Source organism: Salmo salar, chromosome 15, assembly GCF_965601325.2.
Source record: "Salmo salar chromosome 15, fSalSal1, whole genome shotgun sequence".
Classification (NCBI taxonomy): Eukaryota; Metazoa; Chordata; class Actinopteri; order Salmoniformes; family Salmonidae; genus Salmo; species Salmo salar.
Window position 1 is genome coordinate 88,270,880 of NC_138305.1, and position 14,475 is coordinate 88,285,354.

The 14,475-nt window shown below is 45.3% G+C and overlaps 1 protein-coding gene and 1 long non-coding RNA gene across 10 annotated transcripts in view; one reads left to right on the top strand and one right to left on the bottom strand.

The window, feature by feature from the left end:
• LOC106572349 (ankyrin repeat and SAM domain-containing protein 1A) overlaps positions 1-14,475 on the bottom strand; it is a 119,631-nt gene that overhangs the window by 16,001 nt on the left and 89,155 nt on the right. For all 9 annotated transcript variants that reach the window (XM_014146400.3, XM_082962119.1, XM_014146404.3 and 6 more), the window contains 2 exons: positions 13,844-13,913; positions 9,292-9,407 (listed from right to left, as the gene is read on the bottom strand). In XM_014146400.3, the coding sequence (XP_014001875.1) occupies positions 9,292-9,407; positions 13,844-13,913 (186 nt within the window). The remainder of the gene's footprint in view (positions 1-9,291; positions 9,408-13,843; positions 13,914-14,475) is intronic.
• LOC145860911 (uncharacterized) lies at positions 787-7,836 on the top strand. The gene is made up of 2 exons (XR_014380677.1): positions 787-909; positions 6,082-7,836. It is a non-coding gene; the product is annotated as an uncharacterized LOC145860911 (long non-coding RNA).

Genomic DNA, 14,475 nt, shown 5'->3' on the forward strand with positions numbered 1-14,475 from the left:
ATCCGTCAGCACCAGGATTCAATTACGTTACGCAACAGGTATATCAAAAGACCACTATGGAACACATACTGCTACATTTTTACTGCTGGGCCGGGCTGGGGAGTCAGTGAGAGGTACGAGGCAACATGGTGCAAGGCACCGGTAAATTATACAAATCAGTATATTTTCCCAATCAGGCCATCATATGAGGATCCAAGATGTAAAGGGGAGTTATTCAACAGTGTAGTAGCATTCATAAGACATTCATAAGGTTTTTCTCTATTGGAGACTATGTTTGGAAGATTTAGTGTCCTTCACTAATGGCGTCAGAGGCTGCCGTCCATGTCGACAGAGTGATTTCCAGGACCAACACAGACACACATACTGTAGATCCCTCATCGCTGGCTGACTGCATCTCTCTGATCCTGACACTCACACTAAACGCCTTCTGACAACCCCCCACATCTACACCAGTTACCACAGAGACTAGAGAAGGGCCCTTGCCTCAATGACAAAGGAAACTTGAAATGGATTATCCAATTTCTGATGAAAGGCAATTGAGTGGAGGAAATTCTCTAACTGTCTGATATGAGACAAAATGCAACATTCACCCCAACCTATCCCTGCTGTATAAGCGTTCATTGGTCAACCCACCAAGGCCACAAACTGCAAGAGAACATGTGATACAGTCTTAATCAGACTCCGACGACTGGGAACTCTGGGAGAATCTCTCATGGACTTTGACCTCTTTGCAGAATATAGTGAGAATACATTACATAGAGCTGACTACAGCACCAAGGACTGAAGGGGACATGCTCAGTCTGGAAAACGACTGGTGCAGACAGTCTTGTGCCATGAGCCTGGGGGACTGAGGCAGTTAGCCTGGCTAATGGATCATACCCACCTATGTTATGCCAACCGAAGAAAAAAGTGAGTGGCGGGCTGGAGGGGGTGTGTGTGTAGATTGTGAAAATGTTTTGACAAATGGACCTCAATCAAGAAATTCCCTTCCAACTTAAAGCTAGTCCTTTTTAAATGGCTCAACGCACACAACAATGTAAAAATCTATTAGGTCCTTCCTCCGCTATCTCTGAGTTTACCGGGCGCGGAAGTTAGTCTGTCCTCTCTCTGTAATTTATTCTCACTATAACTCACACACACCACTGCCTCAGATGAATAGGTAATGGAAATATTATTCCCATTAGAGGCTGTGGTGTGTTCATTACGTGACTACTTTGAGCCAAACCAAACAGAATAGAAGAGAGAGACTGGACTGTGAGGATCACACAGGCTGGCGTATTAACAGAGGAAGGACTGGCTGGCTGCTCCTCTCCTCTAATATTGCTCATTGGCATCATTGTGATGTTTGATTACAAGCCGAGCAGCAGTCTGAGCCTCTTCCCTGGGCAATCATTACCGCCACTGTGTGCCTGCGACTTCTCCGCTGATCTCAGAGACTTCAAGGAAATACATTTTCCCTGGCTGCCTTGATGAACACACACTCTACTGCTGTGAAGTCTCACCAACAGAGCGGGAGCCTCAACGAAGATAAGAGATGTTGTGAATGCTAACTCAGTCTCGTTTCTATCACAGTACCGCCTGCCACTAGTAGGATGCTTTTGAAGTTAGAGTAGTCATTTATGTAGAAGGAAGAGATGTCAGTTTCTTGCGACAGGCATTACCAGTCCAGCTGACCGCGTGCAGAGTACAGATGGATGCTTGCTTCTTCCACTCGTTCTCTCTCTGGGTCAATATAGATTCAAGTTTCAATGTCACGTGCACAAATACAGTGAAATGTCTTTCTTGCCAGCTCCAAACACAACAATGCACTAATCAATATCAATGTAGCACAAAAAAAATACAAAGGTAGAAACACAAGAGAAATACAAATAAAAGGAACATGAGAAAGTAAGAAGCTATATACAGGGTCAGTTTCAATACCATATTTACAATGTGCAGGGATCCTGGAGTGATAGAGGTAGATATGTATGGGGGTAAGGTGACTACGCAACAGGATATAAGATAAACAGAGTAGCAGCAGATAAATTAAGATTGTATGTGAGTGTGTGTGCGTAGAGTCAGTATAAATGTGTATGCATGTTATGTGTGTGTTGGCGTGTCAGTGTGCAGAGTCCTGTGAGTGTGCATAGAGGCAGTGCAAAGATCAAAATAAATACAAGGGTCAACTCAGATGGTCTGTGTAGACATTCTGTTAGCTATTTAGCAGTCTTATGGCTTGGGGATAGAAACTGTTAAGGAGCCTGTTGGTGTCAGACTTGATGCACCGTTACCGCTTGCCGTGTGGCAGCAGAGAGAACAGTCTATGGCTTGGGTGGCTGGAGTTTAACAATTTTCTGGGCCTTCCTTTCACACCCACTGATATTGAGGTCCTGGATGGCAGGGAGCTTGGCCCCAGTGATGTACTGGGCTGTCCGCTCCACCCTCTGTAGCGCCATGCGATCGAGGACGGTGCTGTTGCCATACCAAGCAGTGATGCAACCAGACAAGATGCTCTCAATGGCGCAGCTGTAGAACTTTTGGAAAATTTGAGGGCTCGTGCCAAACTTTTTCAACCTCCTGAGGAGGAAGAGGTGCTGTCTTGCCTTCTCCACGATCAGCTCCTTGGTCTTACTGATGTTGAGGGAGAGGTTGTTGTCCCTGCACCACACTGCCAGGTCATGGACCTCCTCCCTGTAGGCTGTCTCATCATCGCCGATGATCAGGCCTACCACCGTCATGTCATCAGCAAACTTGATGATAGTGTTGGAGTCGTGCATAGCCACGCAGTCATGGGTGAACAGGGAGTACAGGAGGGGACTAAGCATACACGCCTGTGGGGCGCCCGTGTTGAGGGTCAGCATGGCGGATGTGATGTTGCCTACCCTAACTACGTAGGGTCAGCTCGTCAGAAAGTCCAAGATCCAGTTGCAGAGGGAGGTGTTCAGTCCCAGGGTCCTGAGCTTGGTGATGAGCTTGGAGGGGACAATGGTGTTGAACGCTGAGCTGTAGTCAATGAACAGCATTTTCACATAGGTACAGTATCTTATCTAGGTGGGTGAGGGCAGTGTGGAGAGCAATTGAGATTGTGTCATCTATGGATCTGTTGGGGCGGTTTGCAAATTGGAGTGGGTATAGGGTGTCTGAAATGGTGGAGTTAGCGTGTGCCATAACCAGCCTCTCAAAACACCTCATGATTACGGATGTCTGTGCTCCAGGGCGGTAGTCATTGTGACATGAAGCCTTCGAGTTCTTAGGAACAGGGATGATGGTGGTCAACTGTAGGGATTTCAGACTGGGACAAGGAAAGGTTGAAAATGACTGAATATGCCTGTGCATGCTCTGAGAATGCGCCCTGGAATACCATCCAGCCCCACGGCCTTGCGAGCCTAAGAGAGCGAGATCACCTGGATCGGTGGGGGCCCTCACGCACGGTTCTTATTGTCGAAGCGTGCATCAAATGTGTTGAGTTCGTTTGGTAGATCACGGCTGGGTCTTCCTTTGTAATCCTTAATGGACTGTAGACCCTGCCACATGCGTTGGGCGTCAGAGCCTGTGTAATAGGATTCCAATTTATTCCTACATTGTCCTTTTGCTCGTTTGATGACTCTGCGGAGGTCATAGTGGGACTCCTTGTACTTGTTCCGGTCCTCAGCCATAGCATCAGGGTGGTCTGCGATGGCCCCATGTGTGGTAGCCCTGTCATTTATTTTAGTGCCAATCTGTTTTAATCCAGAGTTTTTGATTGGGAAAGCAGCGAACCTTCACTGTGGGGACAACGTCGCAGATGCATTTCCTTATGATGCCAGTGACGAAGGTGGTTAGCTTGTTGATGTTATCGGCAGAGTCTCAGAACATTATTTTATTTTATATTTTATTTTAATTTTTTACCTTTATTTAACTAGGCAAGTCAGTTAAGAACAAATTCTTATTTACAATGACGGCCTAGGAACAGTGGGTTAACTGCCTTGTTCAGGGGCAGAACGACAGATTTGTACTTTGCCAGCTCGGGGATTCGATCTGGCAAACTTTCGGTTACTAGTCCAACGCTCTAACCACTAGGCTACGCTGCTGCCCCATATTCCAATCAGTGTTAGCAAAGCATAATCTCTGATTCTGATGATCATTTCTCAACAGAAGCGAGTCACGGGTTCTTCCTGTTTGAGGAAGCAGGAATACGGAGTCATGATCTGATATAGAAACACATCTCATCATTTTTTTAAAGGGCTTTCCTTCACTCGTATCCGACAACACAATCACTGTTATCGTATTGATCTGGTGCTGGGAGCAGCTCGAGGGCCAAGGAGAGATCACAGTACTCAGACTGCTGGAATAAATTGAGTTTAATTAGGAAACTTAAAGGCAGCTCTGTACAACATACATTAAGACACAACACTGACTCCCCCCAAAACCATGGGTAAAATCTTCAGATGGGTTGCTCTCAGATAGCCATCATTTAATTTCACATGCATTTTTGTGCAGTCAATATGAATTGAAGATGGGGGGAAACTGATTAAAATGTATTTTAATTATTTTCTGACAGCAGACTCTTTGAGCAGCTGAACCTAAAAGCTGAGAGTTGTCAGGTAGCTGGAATAGAGGTCTTAATCACACACAAAAAAAAATGTGTGTGTGGAGTCTGTTTTTGTACCCCATTGACAGACATGTGGCAGAGTGACTTAGTGCTGTGAAAGTTTATTAATGAGAAGGGTATATGAGGAGCTTATGCAGCTTTCAAAACCTACTGGTAATGGACCAGGAGATTAATATAAAGGGGTTCAGCTGTCTGGTAAGCACAGTTTTAATTACTTTTGGCAAGGACCATCATCTTCCTTCCAAATTCGGCAACAGATATAGGTCCAGTACAGTTGGCACGAGCAGATAGATATTCTCTCTCTCTCCCTCTCTCCCTCCCTCTCTCTCCCTCCCTCTCTCCCTCCCTCCCTCCCTCCCTCCCTCCCTGATGATTTGTGCACATCCGATATTCATAGCGCATAGGGAGGGATGTAGAGTCACTGGTGCTTAGCATGCCTGGCACTTGTTGTAGGCCCAGTGCTGTCACATCCCTGGGCCAAAATATTACACTTGTTTCTATGTGTCTCAAGCTGGAAATGCTTGATCGATTACAAACCAGTCCACGCACATTTGAAAGACTGTACAGATTCCTGTGGGTGTTTTGGGGGGGGTTGGGGATCTGGAACAAATTGAGAACTCTAAAAAGGTCACCATTTACTGAAATATCTGACAAGAAGAAATGCTACAAAAAGGTTACTGCTTTTATCCAAATCCCTGGGAAAAGCAGGTGGTATCTGAGCCTAATAAAGAGGTAGAAAATTGGCAGTGCCATCCTTTGGAGAGGATTGAGGGAAAGAGGAGGGAGAGAATGAAGGGAGAGGGAGATCAGAGCTTCACGTCAGAGCATTTAACACAGGTACTGATGTGAAAGAGAGAGACAGTTAGCCTTTCCCAACCCCATGTCCTTCTCGCAAGCTCCAGAATCTAGACACTCTATACAAACTTGTCTGTCTGTGCGTTAGAATTTCAAAAGGCTGATCATGGATTGTGCAGAAACCCAGAGAAATAAACCAATCAGGAGGTGAGAGAAAATGTAAACGACTCAGCCCTTTAAAATCCCACTGGAGAATGATCTGCAATTCGCTGGCGTATGCAGAGTATGCACCCATGATGTAGTAGTTCATTAAAGATAATCATAGCAGGTGCATTTTCATGTAGCGTATCCACTCTGACACAGCTGGTCCATTCAGCCATTAAACCAAAGTGGCAGTATAGACAAGGCCAGGGGCAGGTCAGGATCATAAACCCAGGCCAAGCTGCTCCTGGTCAGGCTGCTGTCTCCAAGGTTCTGTTGAAGCCACGGGTGACTTTTTTTCCAAAGTACACCGCAAAGCTGGAAAATACATCAGATTGGCGTTAATTAAACACAAAGTCTAGTTAGTGTCTGTTGTACAAGGGTACATCTAAACCACTGAGGGAGGATACAAACACATCTGGAGTATTTCTCTTGTCTTTTCCGGTGTCCTGTGTGAATTTAAATATGCTCTCTCTAATTCTCTCTTTCTCCTTCTTTCTTTCTCTCTCTCGGAGGACCTGAGCCCTAGGACCATGCCTCAGGACTACCTGGCTTGATGACTCCTTGCTGTCCCCAGTTCACCTGGCCGTGCTGCTGCTCCAGTTCCAACTGTTCTGCCTGCGGCTATGGAACCCTGACCTGTTCACCGGACGTTCTACCTGTCCCAGACCTGCTGTCCCAGACCTGCTGGAACCCTGACCTGTTCACCGGACGTGCTACCTGTCCCAGACCTGCTGTTTTCAACTCTCTAGAGACAGCAGGAGCGGTAGAGATACTCTCAAAGATCGGCTATGAAAAAGCCAATTGACACTTACTCTTGTGTTACTGACTTGTTGCACCCTAGACAACTACTATGATTATTATTATTTGACCATGCTGGTCATTTATGAACATTTGAACATCTTGGCCATGTGCTGTTATAATCTCCACCCGACACAGCCAGAAGAGGACTGGCCACCCCTCATAGCCTGGTTCCTCTCTAGGTTTCTTCCTAGGTTTTGGCCTTTCTAGGGAGTTTTTCCTAGGCACCGTGCTTCTACACCTGCATTGCTTGCTGTTTGGGGTTTTAGGCTGGGTTTCTGTACAGCACTTTGAGATATCAGCCGATGTAAGAAGGGCTATATAAATAAATTTGATTTGAAATTTGATTTCATTCAGCACCTGTGACTGTAGATATTTTAAGGGAAGTAGCCTCTAAATATTCTCTCACAAGCCCACACACACACACACAGACGAACACAGGCACTAACTCTTTTGAGAGGTGAATGTTTCAGGGAAGGTGGGTGTGTGTAGGATAGAGCGTTAAGCCTAGGTGAGGAGGGACATCTTCATTCTGACACAACATGGCTCTCTAATTTACAGCTCCCGGCCCAACGGCCTACTCTTCTGCCTGGCCAGCAGGGACCTCCATCCTCTCCTCCATCAATCATTACTGAAGCTGCTAAAAACCAACATGGCTGGAAAACAACAACGCAGCACATCGGGGGCTGGATAACCCTTGTCAGCCTGGTAACACCACAATAACAGCAACCCACCGGTTATTGGCATACAGTTCAATTATGGTGAGGCAGCAGCTGGTACTCAGGCAGTCAACTGATTGTGAGTGAAAGAATGTGAGACTGTGGAAGTGTTGGCTGAGTAGCTGTAAGGTGAGAGTTAGGCACAATGGGGCTCCCAACAGTAATAATGGCATCAAACACATAACTGCTGACAGCTGCGTGATAACACTGGATAAGAGCGTCTGCTAAATGACGTAAATGTAAAATGTAAATGTGTTGGACTTGTGAACAGGCTGAATAGGTTTTGTGTGTACTGTGCAGCTTTCTGTTCGGCACAGAGCCTAGATACCTCGAGTGTTAAGCCTTTCCTTGTCCCCCTCGCTCAACCCTGACTTGGGTTGCAAAGCTACCAATAATTTACCAAAGTTACAGGAATTTTCTGTAATTTTGGTAATTAACAGAAAATCTATGGCAATCTATCATAACTTTGGTAATGTATAATTGAATAACTTAAAAAAATATATATTCATATATAGTATTCATTGTTTATGTCTCCATATTGTCCATGAGTTTCTAGTAGATAAACCATATGGTTCAATAGAAAATAGCCTAATTAATGAAAAAATCTTAACAATGGCATTATTTTCTATTAACTCTGCAACTCTTCCAACTATTGACTTATTTCGCAACTGCCCCCAGTTTGATGCCAAAACATTGACAACAAATACATATTGACATAGTGAAATAAATAAAAGTGTGTATAAAAAATAATGGTATTCACGGAGTTGATGGTTTATATTTAGGATAATGTTTTACCGCTTTGTCAATGTATGTTTTACTTAAAATCATGTTATTTCATTATTTCAAATATTTTACTTGTGATACGGCCACACAGTGGGCTAGAGATAATTACAGACACCTGTGATAATCTCAAGTACCCAAAAGGGCCACTAGATGTCTTGTGATAGATTATATAAAATCCTTGAAAGATATCAAAATTATGGTAGTTTACTGGTAAAGTTTCCAGTAATATACCCTCTGGTAGTTTACTGGTAAAGTTTCCAGTAATATACCCTTTGAAACTCTAACTGCTCCATCTGCAGTGCTGTGGTGTGCTCTTGGCTGCGGCTCTTTATTAATCACTGCACTTTCCTTGGAAATATTTAACAGTAATTTATTCACAGCAGTTGTGACTGACTGTCAGTGTGTGTGTGTGTGTGTGTGTTAGAAACAGTGTGAGAGAGAGGGAGAGGGAGCCTAGGGGGTTCACTGGTATTTTCATCTTTAAACGCTTTCGTTAATTTCGTTTACAGAGTAATTTAGTAAACAGGAACATCACATTAAGGGGATTCGATGCCAATGTCACCAACCATGTGAACATCATCTAATCAGACAGCCACTGAGAGGGGGGGACCCAATACGTCAACCTCCAAGCATCAAACCAACCAACTGCTACAGTCCTGTCAGAAGGGCAATGCTAAAAGGTGACCTTTCCAATGAGATGATGCATGCATGCCTCAACACTGTACAGCACATGTAATCTGAGCAGGGAATTTGATTAACTGTATTCAATTACCCAATGAGGAAAATTGCATGGAATATTTGGTGACATCACATACATAAACACCCTTTTCAATTCTTTTCAACATAAAGCTTAAATCATGAAACACAATGATGCAATCAATCATGCAATGTAGGCTTTAACCTGTGTGAATGAAGAAACGGCAATTCTTCAAAAAGTTCCTGACGTGAATGAGATTTCTGACAAAGACATCACACGAGGAAGGACAGGACCCCTTGAGGACCTGTGTCTTATTGCACAGAGGAGAATCAGGAATGTGTGATTGAATGAAAGGGGGAGGCAGGGATCTCAGGGGGGATTCAGTAAATTGGAATTTACAGGGAAAGCTAATGGGATCTGCTAAGGCTAATGGATGGCTGCATCGATACTTGATTAATACCCACTGAAGGAAGAAGAGGAGACTGACTCTCTGAGGTCTGACTGACTTTGAAAGGAGGTAGGCTGGCAGAACAAAATAATAGACAGAGTTCCAGAAGATGAGAGAAAGAGGCAGTGAGATAGGAAGGCGGGGGTGAGACAGCCCCAGATTAGCCCCCAAAGGAGTGAGAGGTAGGTACAATTTAAGAGGATAAGGAGAGAGCGAGAGAGAGACAGCGAGAGAGGAAGGAGGGGTGTGTTTGTGTGTGTGTGTGAGATTGACTCACCATGTAGTGCAGGTCGTCAAAGCCATTGAGCAGCAGCTTGCTCTCGTACTGCGGCAGCCCCACGTGTTCCAGCCAGTCTCCCACTGGCTGGTCCAGCAGCCGCCCAGCCGCCCCACCTGCAGACAGAGGGAAGCGCTTGAGCAGGGAGAAGCCTTTGAGCCGGTAGCAGCGGCACTCCGACGACGACACATGGCACTGCCACATCATCCTGGGCCAGCAGAACCGAGCGCACCAGCACCACGAGGGCAGGGGAGACAGCGTGACGGTGGCACCACGAGGGCAGGCGGTGGCTCCCGCACAACAGCGGGGGCCAAACCACTTTCACCTGGGATCGAGTTAAAGACCACTGGGTCTCAGGGGGCGAGGGACTTCTGGTCCCCTCTCCTAGTTAACACCTAGAGTGCTCTGTCCACTCTGCTCTGGTTACCAGCTCAAAACAGAAATAATTCAACAGGGTCGAGAACAGCCACACATGTAACACTGTCAATGGTCCATATACTAGATTTTATTTACACAAGATGAGTTCCCTTGAAACAGGAAATAGGCTATTCTGTCTAAAGTTGCAAGCTTGCTGATTCCTCCTCGCGCTAATTTTCTCCAGTTGTTAATGAGGGAGAGGATCTCTGAAACGAGAGAGAAGCATATCACAGCAGTTGGGGGGTTTGTCTCCCAGTGAAAAGTTCTTTAGAACTCGCACGGAGCAGCAGGAGACGAATGATTAAGACAGTTCATCCGTGGCCCATCCCAGTTTCTCACCACTTCTCCACACGGTCAGCAGATCACACTCGCGCGCGCGCGCCCCCCCCCCCCCCCCCCCCCCCCCCCACACACACACACACACACACACACACACACACACACACACACACACACACACACACACACACACACACACACACACACACACCAGGCAGGAGTCTCCCACCTGATTTACATGTGTGAATCAGGAAACCCAGCGTGGCAGAGAGGAACGACAGACAGCGGTGATAATTGAAAACAGAGTGACAGTAATTAGCTTTAGATGGCTATGATGAATCGATCAAGGTTTCTAGCTGTGCTTAGAATTAACTCAATGTCTACATGTGACTCCTGAAACAGAAAACACTAGAGTGGGATGGGTAAGTGCTGAGATGGGGCATTCACTCTGGACCTGTAAACAATTTAATCTAATACATGAAGTAACTAATTCTGATCAAAGCTAACTCAAAACATGCACTTTTGAGTTAATCCTAACGATTTAGGCTGTAAATGGTCACAAGCTTGCATGACTTGGGATCATCATCACTCATTTAACTCAAAGCTGAATATTAGAACTTTCCAGCAAAAATAATCTGTCCCCCTGTGCAGCCATCTGCCATCACCACTCAAACAGTTGGTCTAGTATCCTTCAAATGAACTGCAAATCATTTCAATATTTAAATAGGGCACTCACTGCTTCCAGGCCAATCTTGAGAATCAATTATTTCTGTGCCAAAATTATGTTATAGATACAGTAGATTTAAGTCATCAACACAGAGATATCTAATGCAAAACAATCTATATTACAATCAATGTTGTTAACCTATAGAAACGCTACTACAACCCCTGATCCTGTCCTGTCAGAGTGTACTACAACCCCTGATCCTGTCCTGTCAGAGTGTACTACAACCCCTGATCCTGTCCTGTCAGAGTGTACCCAGAGTTCTGATCCTGTCCTGTCAGAGTTCTGATCCTGTCATTCTACACAGAACATACTGTACACACACACACACACACGTTAGTCCTCACAGCACACACACACACTTCAGTCCTGTCCACAGCCAGTACACTTCAGATTAGGAACAAATCTAGCAAGTATCCAGAGTCCACTACTTCATGCGGCTTTTAAGACCAGGTGCAAGTCTCCAGGTTAAACTCCTATGCTTCCGGCATGAAGCTTTGAGACCGCAGCTCTTCAGGCACACAGTCTGTTTGTCACTCCTCGAGTCTAACGGCACGCAGCTCTCTTCTGCTTTAACTCACATACACCACTCAAGGTGCTCATGCAAACGGACGGTGCACACACAATCCTAGAGCTGCTCGGGGTGGTGTCCTTCCATTGTCTGGACTGTTCACAGAACAACTGCCTGCAATTCCTCTCTCTCTCCCTCTCGCTCTCTCTTTCTCTCTCTCTCGCTCTCTCTTTCTCGCTCACTCTGACTTCCAACTCGCTTGCTCTTCCTCGATTACTCCCTCCTCTTCCCTTTCCCCTCCCCTCTCTCCTTCTCTCTTTCTCTGAGACACCACAGGGCTGCTGTTCATTGTCTGTGAGTGTGAGCTGCTGCCATTCCTTTCAGCTACAGGGAACCCTGTCACTGCTTTCACTTGTTCTCTGTTAGTCCCTGATCTTTTGATCACCATCTCTTTCTTTTTTCTTTCTATATCTCTCCATCTGCCAGCAGAGAAGAATAGGACAGGGTCTTGGGACAGGTTCTATAGGGACCAGCAGTGGGGAACTTCACAGCTCCGCCGCTATCTACCACCACCACCGTGGAGAAGGAATACACTGAATTCAATCAGAAGAGAGAACAGTGTCTTTTCACATGGTGTGCAACAGAAAGACAGCCTTTCTCAAAGAAGCCTTTCCTAGCAGCAGGTCCCATGAGCCCATGACAGTCAACTCATTGAGATGGCGCTAAGGGGTGTGGCTGGTGGAAAATATGCTTTAGTTGATTTAGGCTCACAGAGGAAGGTTAACAACCCAAACAGCAGGAGCGCAGCAGAAGCCGTCCAGGGCAACAGCTTTACTGCAGTGGGCTTGCCTTATTGCAAGTTTGCAAGGTAAAATGAGCTCATTCCCTGAAATACATGCCTCTTAATATTTTAACAGCTCACTCCAAATGCAGACCACAACAAACAAGCGAAAAACTGCCAGAATGCAATAACGAGATGGCCAACGGTTTTGGAACATAGCCGTCGGCTTAATGTTCAAGGCTGGTTCATCTTCCTTCTGTGACTGTAAAGAAGCAGCATGTTGTGGAGAGGAGGAGGAGGAGGAGGAGGATGGAGGCTGACAGGAATGGAGGCCATGGTTCTGGTTCACTACCACAGTCCCCTGGTCCCTGAGTGACTATCCATCAGAGCTAAAGGACAGGCCAGCTTAACAGGAGAGTAGCAGACTGTACTTTAGGCTAACATAGGTGGTATATTCAGTGCCCATAATCCTGGGACTGCACAGATACCTGTTAATATGGGTCTATAGTAAATCCAATTTACGGAAATACACTCGGTCCCTTCCAAGTTTAACCATATTGTCCTACAGCCACAAAGGAAACGAGGGCAAAACCAGCGAGTGGGGGGTACAGTGTCAGACCCCCAGTGAAGACATTTTGGCAAAAGTGGTGTACCAATCTGGGTCAGAAAACAGTGTCTGAGACAGCCTTAAACCAAGGACAGCCACAGTGTGAGCCAATGGATTCATGTCCTCACAGTAAACCTTCTACTTAGGTTACATAGAACACACTGGGAATTGTTGAAAGTCGTTTAGAACAATGGCTGATTAAACTCAACTATTAATCTACATTCAAAATATGGCCATGTCCTTCACTGGTACTAATGTCATCTCTGGTCAGCCACTATTATAACAGGTCCCTCTTGTGCTATTCAAAGAGCCAGCTGCCACCCGGATGGTACATTTGTGTGTCCGACTCAGTCATCACTAACATCAACCCATTCATCATTTCCCACATGCTCTCTGATTCCGAGGGGTTGGTGTTTAAATGCGGAAGACACATTTTGGTTGAATGCATTCAGACTAGCTATGCCCCTTCCCTCTATGCCGCCAGTGTGGGTATCATGATTCATGTATTACAGTATCTTTCAGTTCCCCGGCTGTAAGCTATTCACATGGCTCAAATGACTGGTCTCCAGGGACCATTACAAAGCCCAAACAGCATACACATGAAGTGGTGGTGGTGGGTCCACTAACAGAATGCCTAAAAGACACACACAAGCACAAATAGGATGCCAAGGCGTGAACAACAAGGCCAACTGAATTACATACTTTATTAAGACTAATGGACATGGCTTTGGAGAAAACAGAAAGCAATGAAATGGAACATTCTGGAAAAAAATGTACGGCCTAAATAGCCAGGCGTGTAATGAAAAGGTTTTACCTTATAGCACCAGGGACACATTGTTGTAATCACAGAGCACACCATTCTAACTGGGATGGAATGTATTACACAAGATGGTAAAGGACGTTAAAAATCTAGAGGAAAGAAACGATCAAATGTATTTATTCTATTTATACCCAACCACACGCAGAACTGACTATAGGAAAGATAATACAAAGCTGGACTTTGGAAAGATGGATCATGGGAGTCTTAACCAGAAAGAGAGAGTTTCAATAGTAGACCAGGGAAATAAAAGTTGACATCAGGTTGGGATGTTCTTAAATGAAAGTGACAGGGGAAATGTAACCTGTACCATGTTCACCAAGCAGAGTAAGTGGATGCATTGCATATGCTATGATAATACTGCATGATAAGTTACGTAAAATGCTTTGGTTCAGGGGACTGTCATCTTACAGTACCTGGGGTAGCGAACTGCTGGTCTCTGGAGAAATCAATGCCTGCGCCAATCAGCGTCATGATCTTCTCAATCTGAGGAGAGGAACAGAGCAGAGTGTCAGAGGGAAAGACAAGATGGCTGCCACACCTCTCACCACCAAGGGGACAAGAGTTACCCACATGCATTGAATCCCACACTGCAGTACAGTAACCCTAAATGAACCCTTAAATAATGTAGAATCTCACTGACCAGATTTGTCTGAGACCTGGGGGCTGTGAGAAGAGAATGGGCTAACCAATACATAGAAATGTTATTAAGAATTGATCAAAAATGACTACACATCTGAGGTTCATGTTACAACTTCATTTTTAGAGGGACTGCAGGGTAGTCTAATTCATTTAATTTCAACATTTCTTTCTTCTGAGCCTTAGCCGCCTGCAGTCAAAACATTGTAACAATGTAGCTAGGCTCGATATTACAGCAGCAGCCAGTGAGCCATTCTTACATTAATTCATTTACAGTACCTGATGTCAAACTGAATCAGACTTCAACAGGAAAGAACACACATTTGGTTAGAGAAAAAGAACTGGGGCTGCATATGATGTAGCTATTATTTCCCTACTTCAGGGACCTCTATGTTTCCTTATTTCTCCT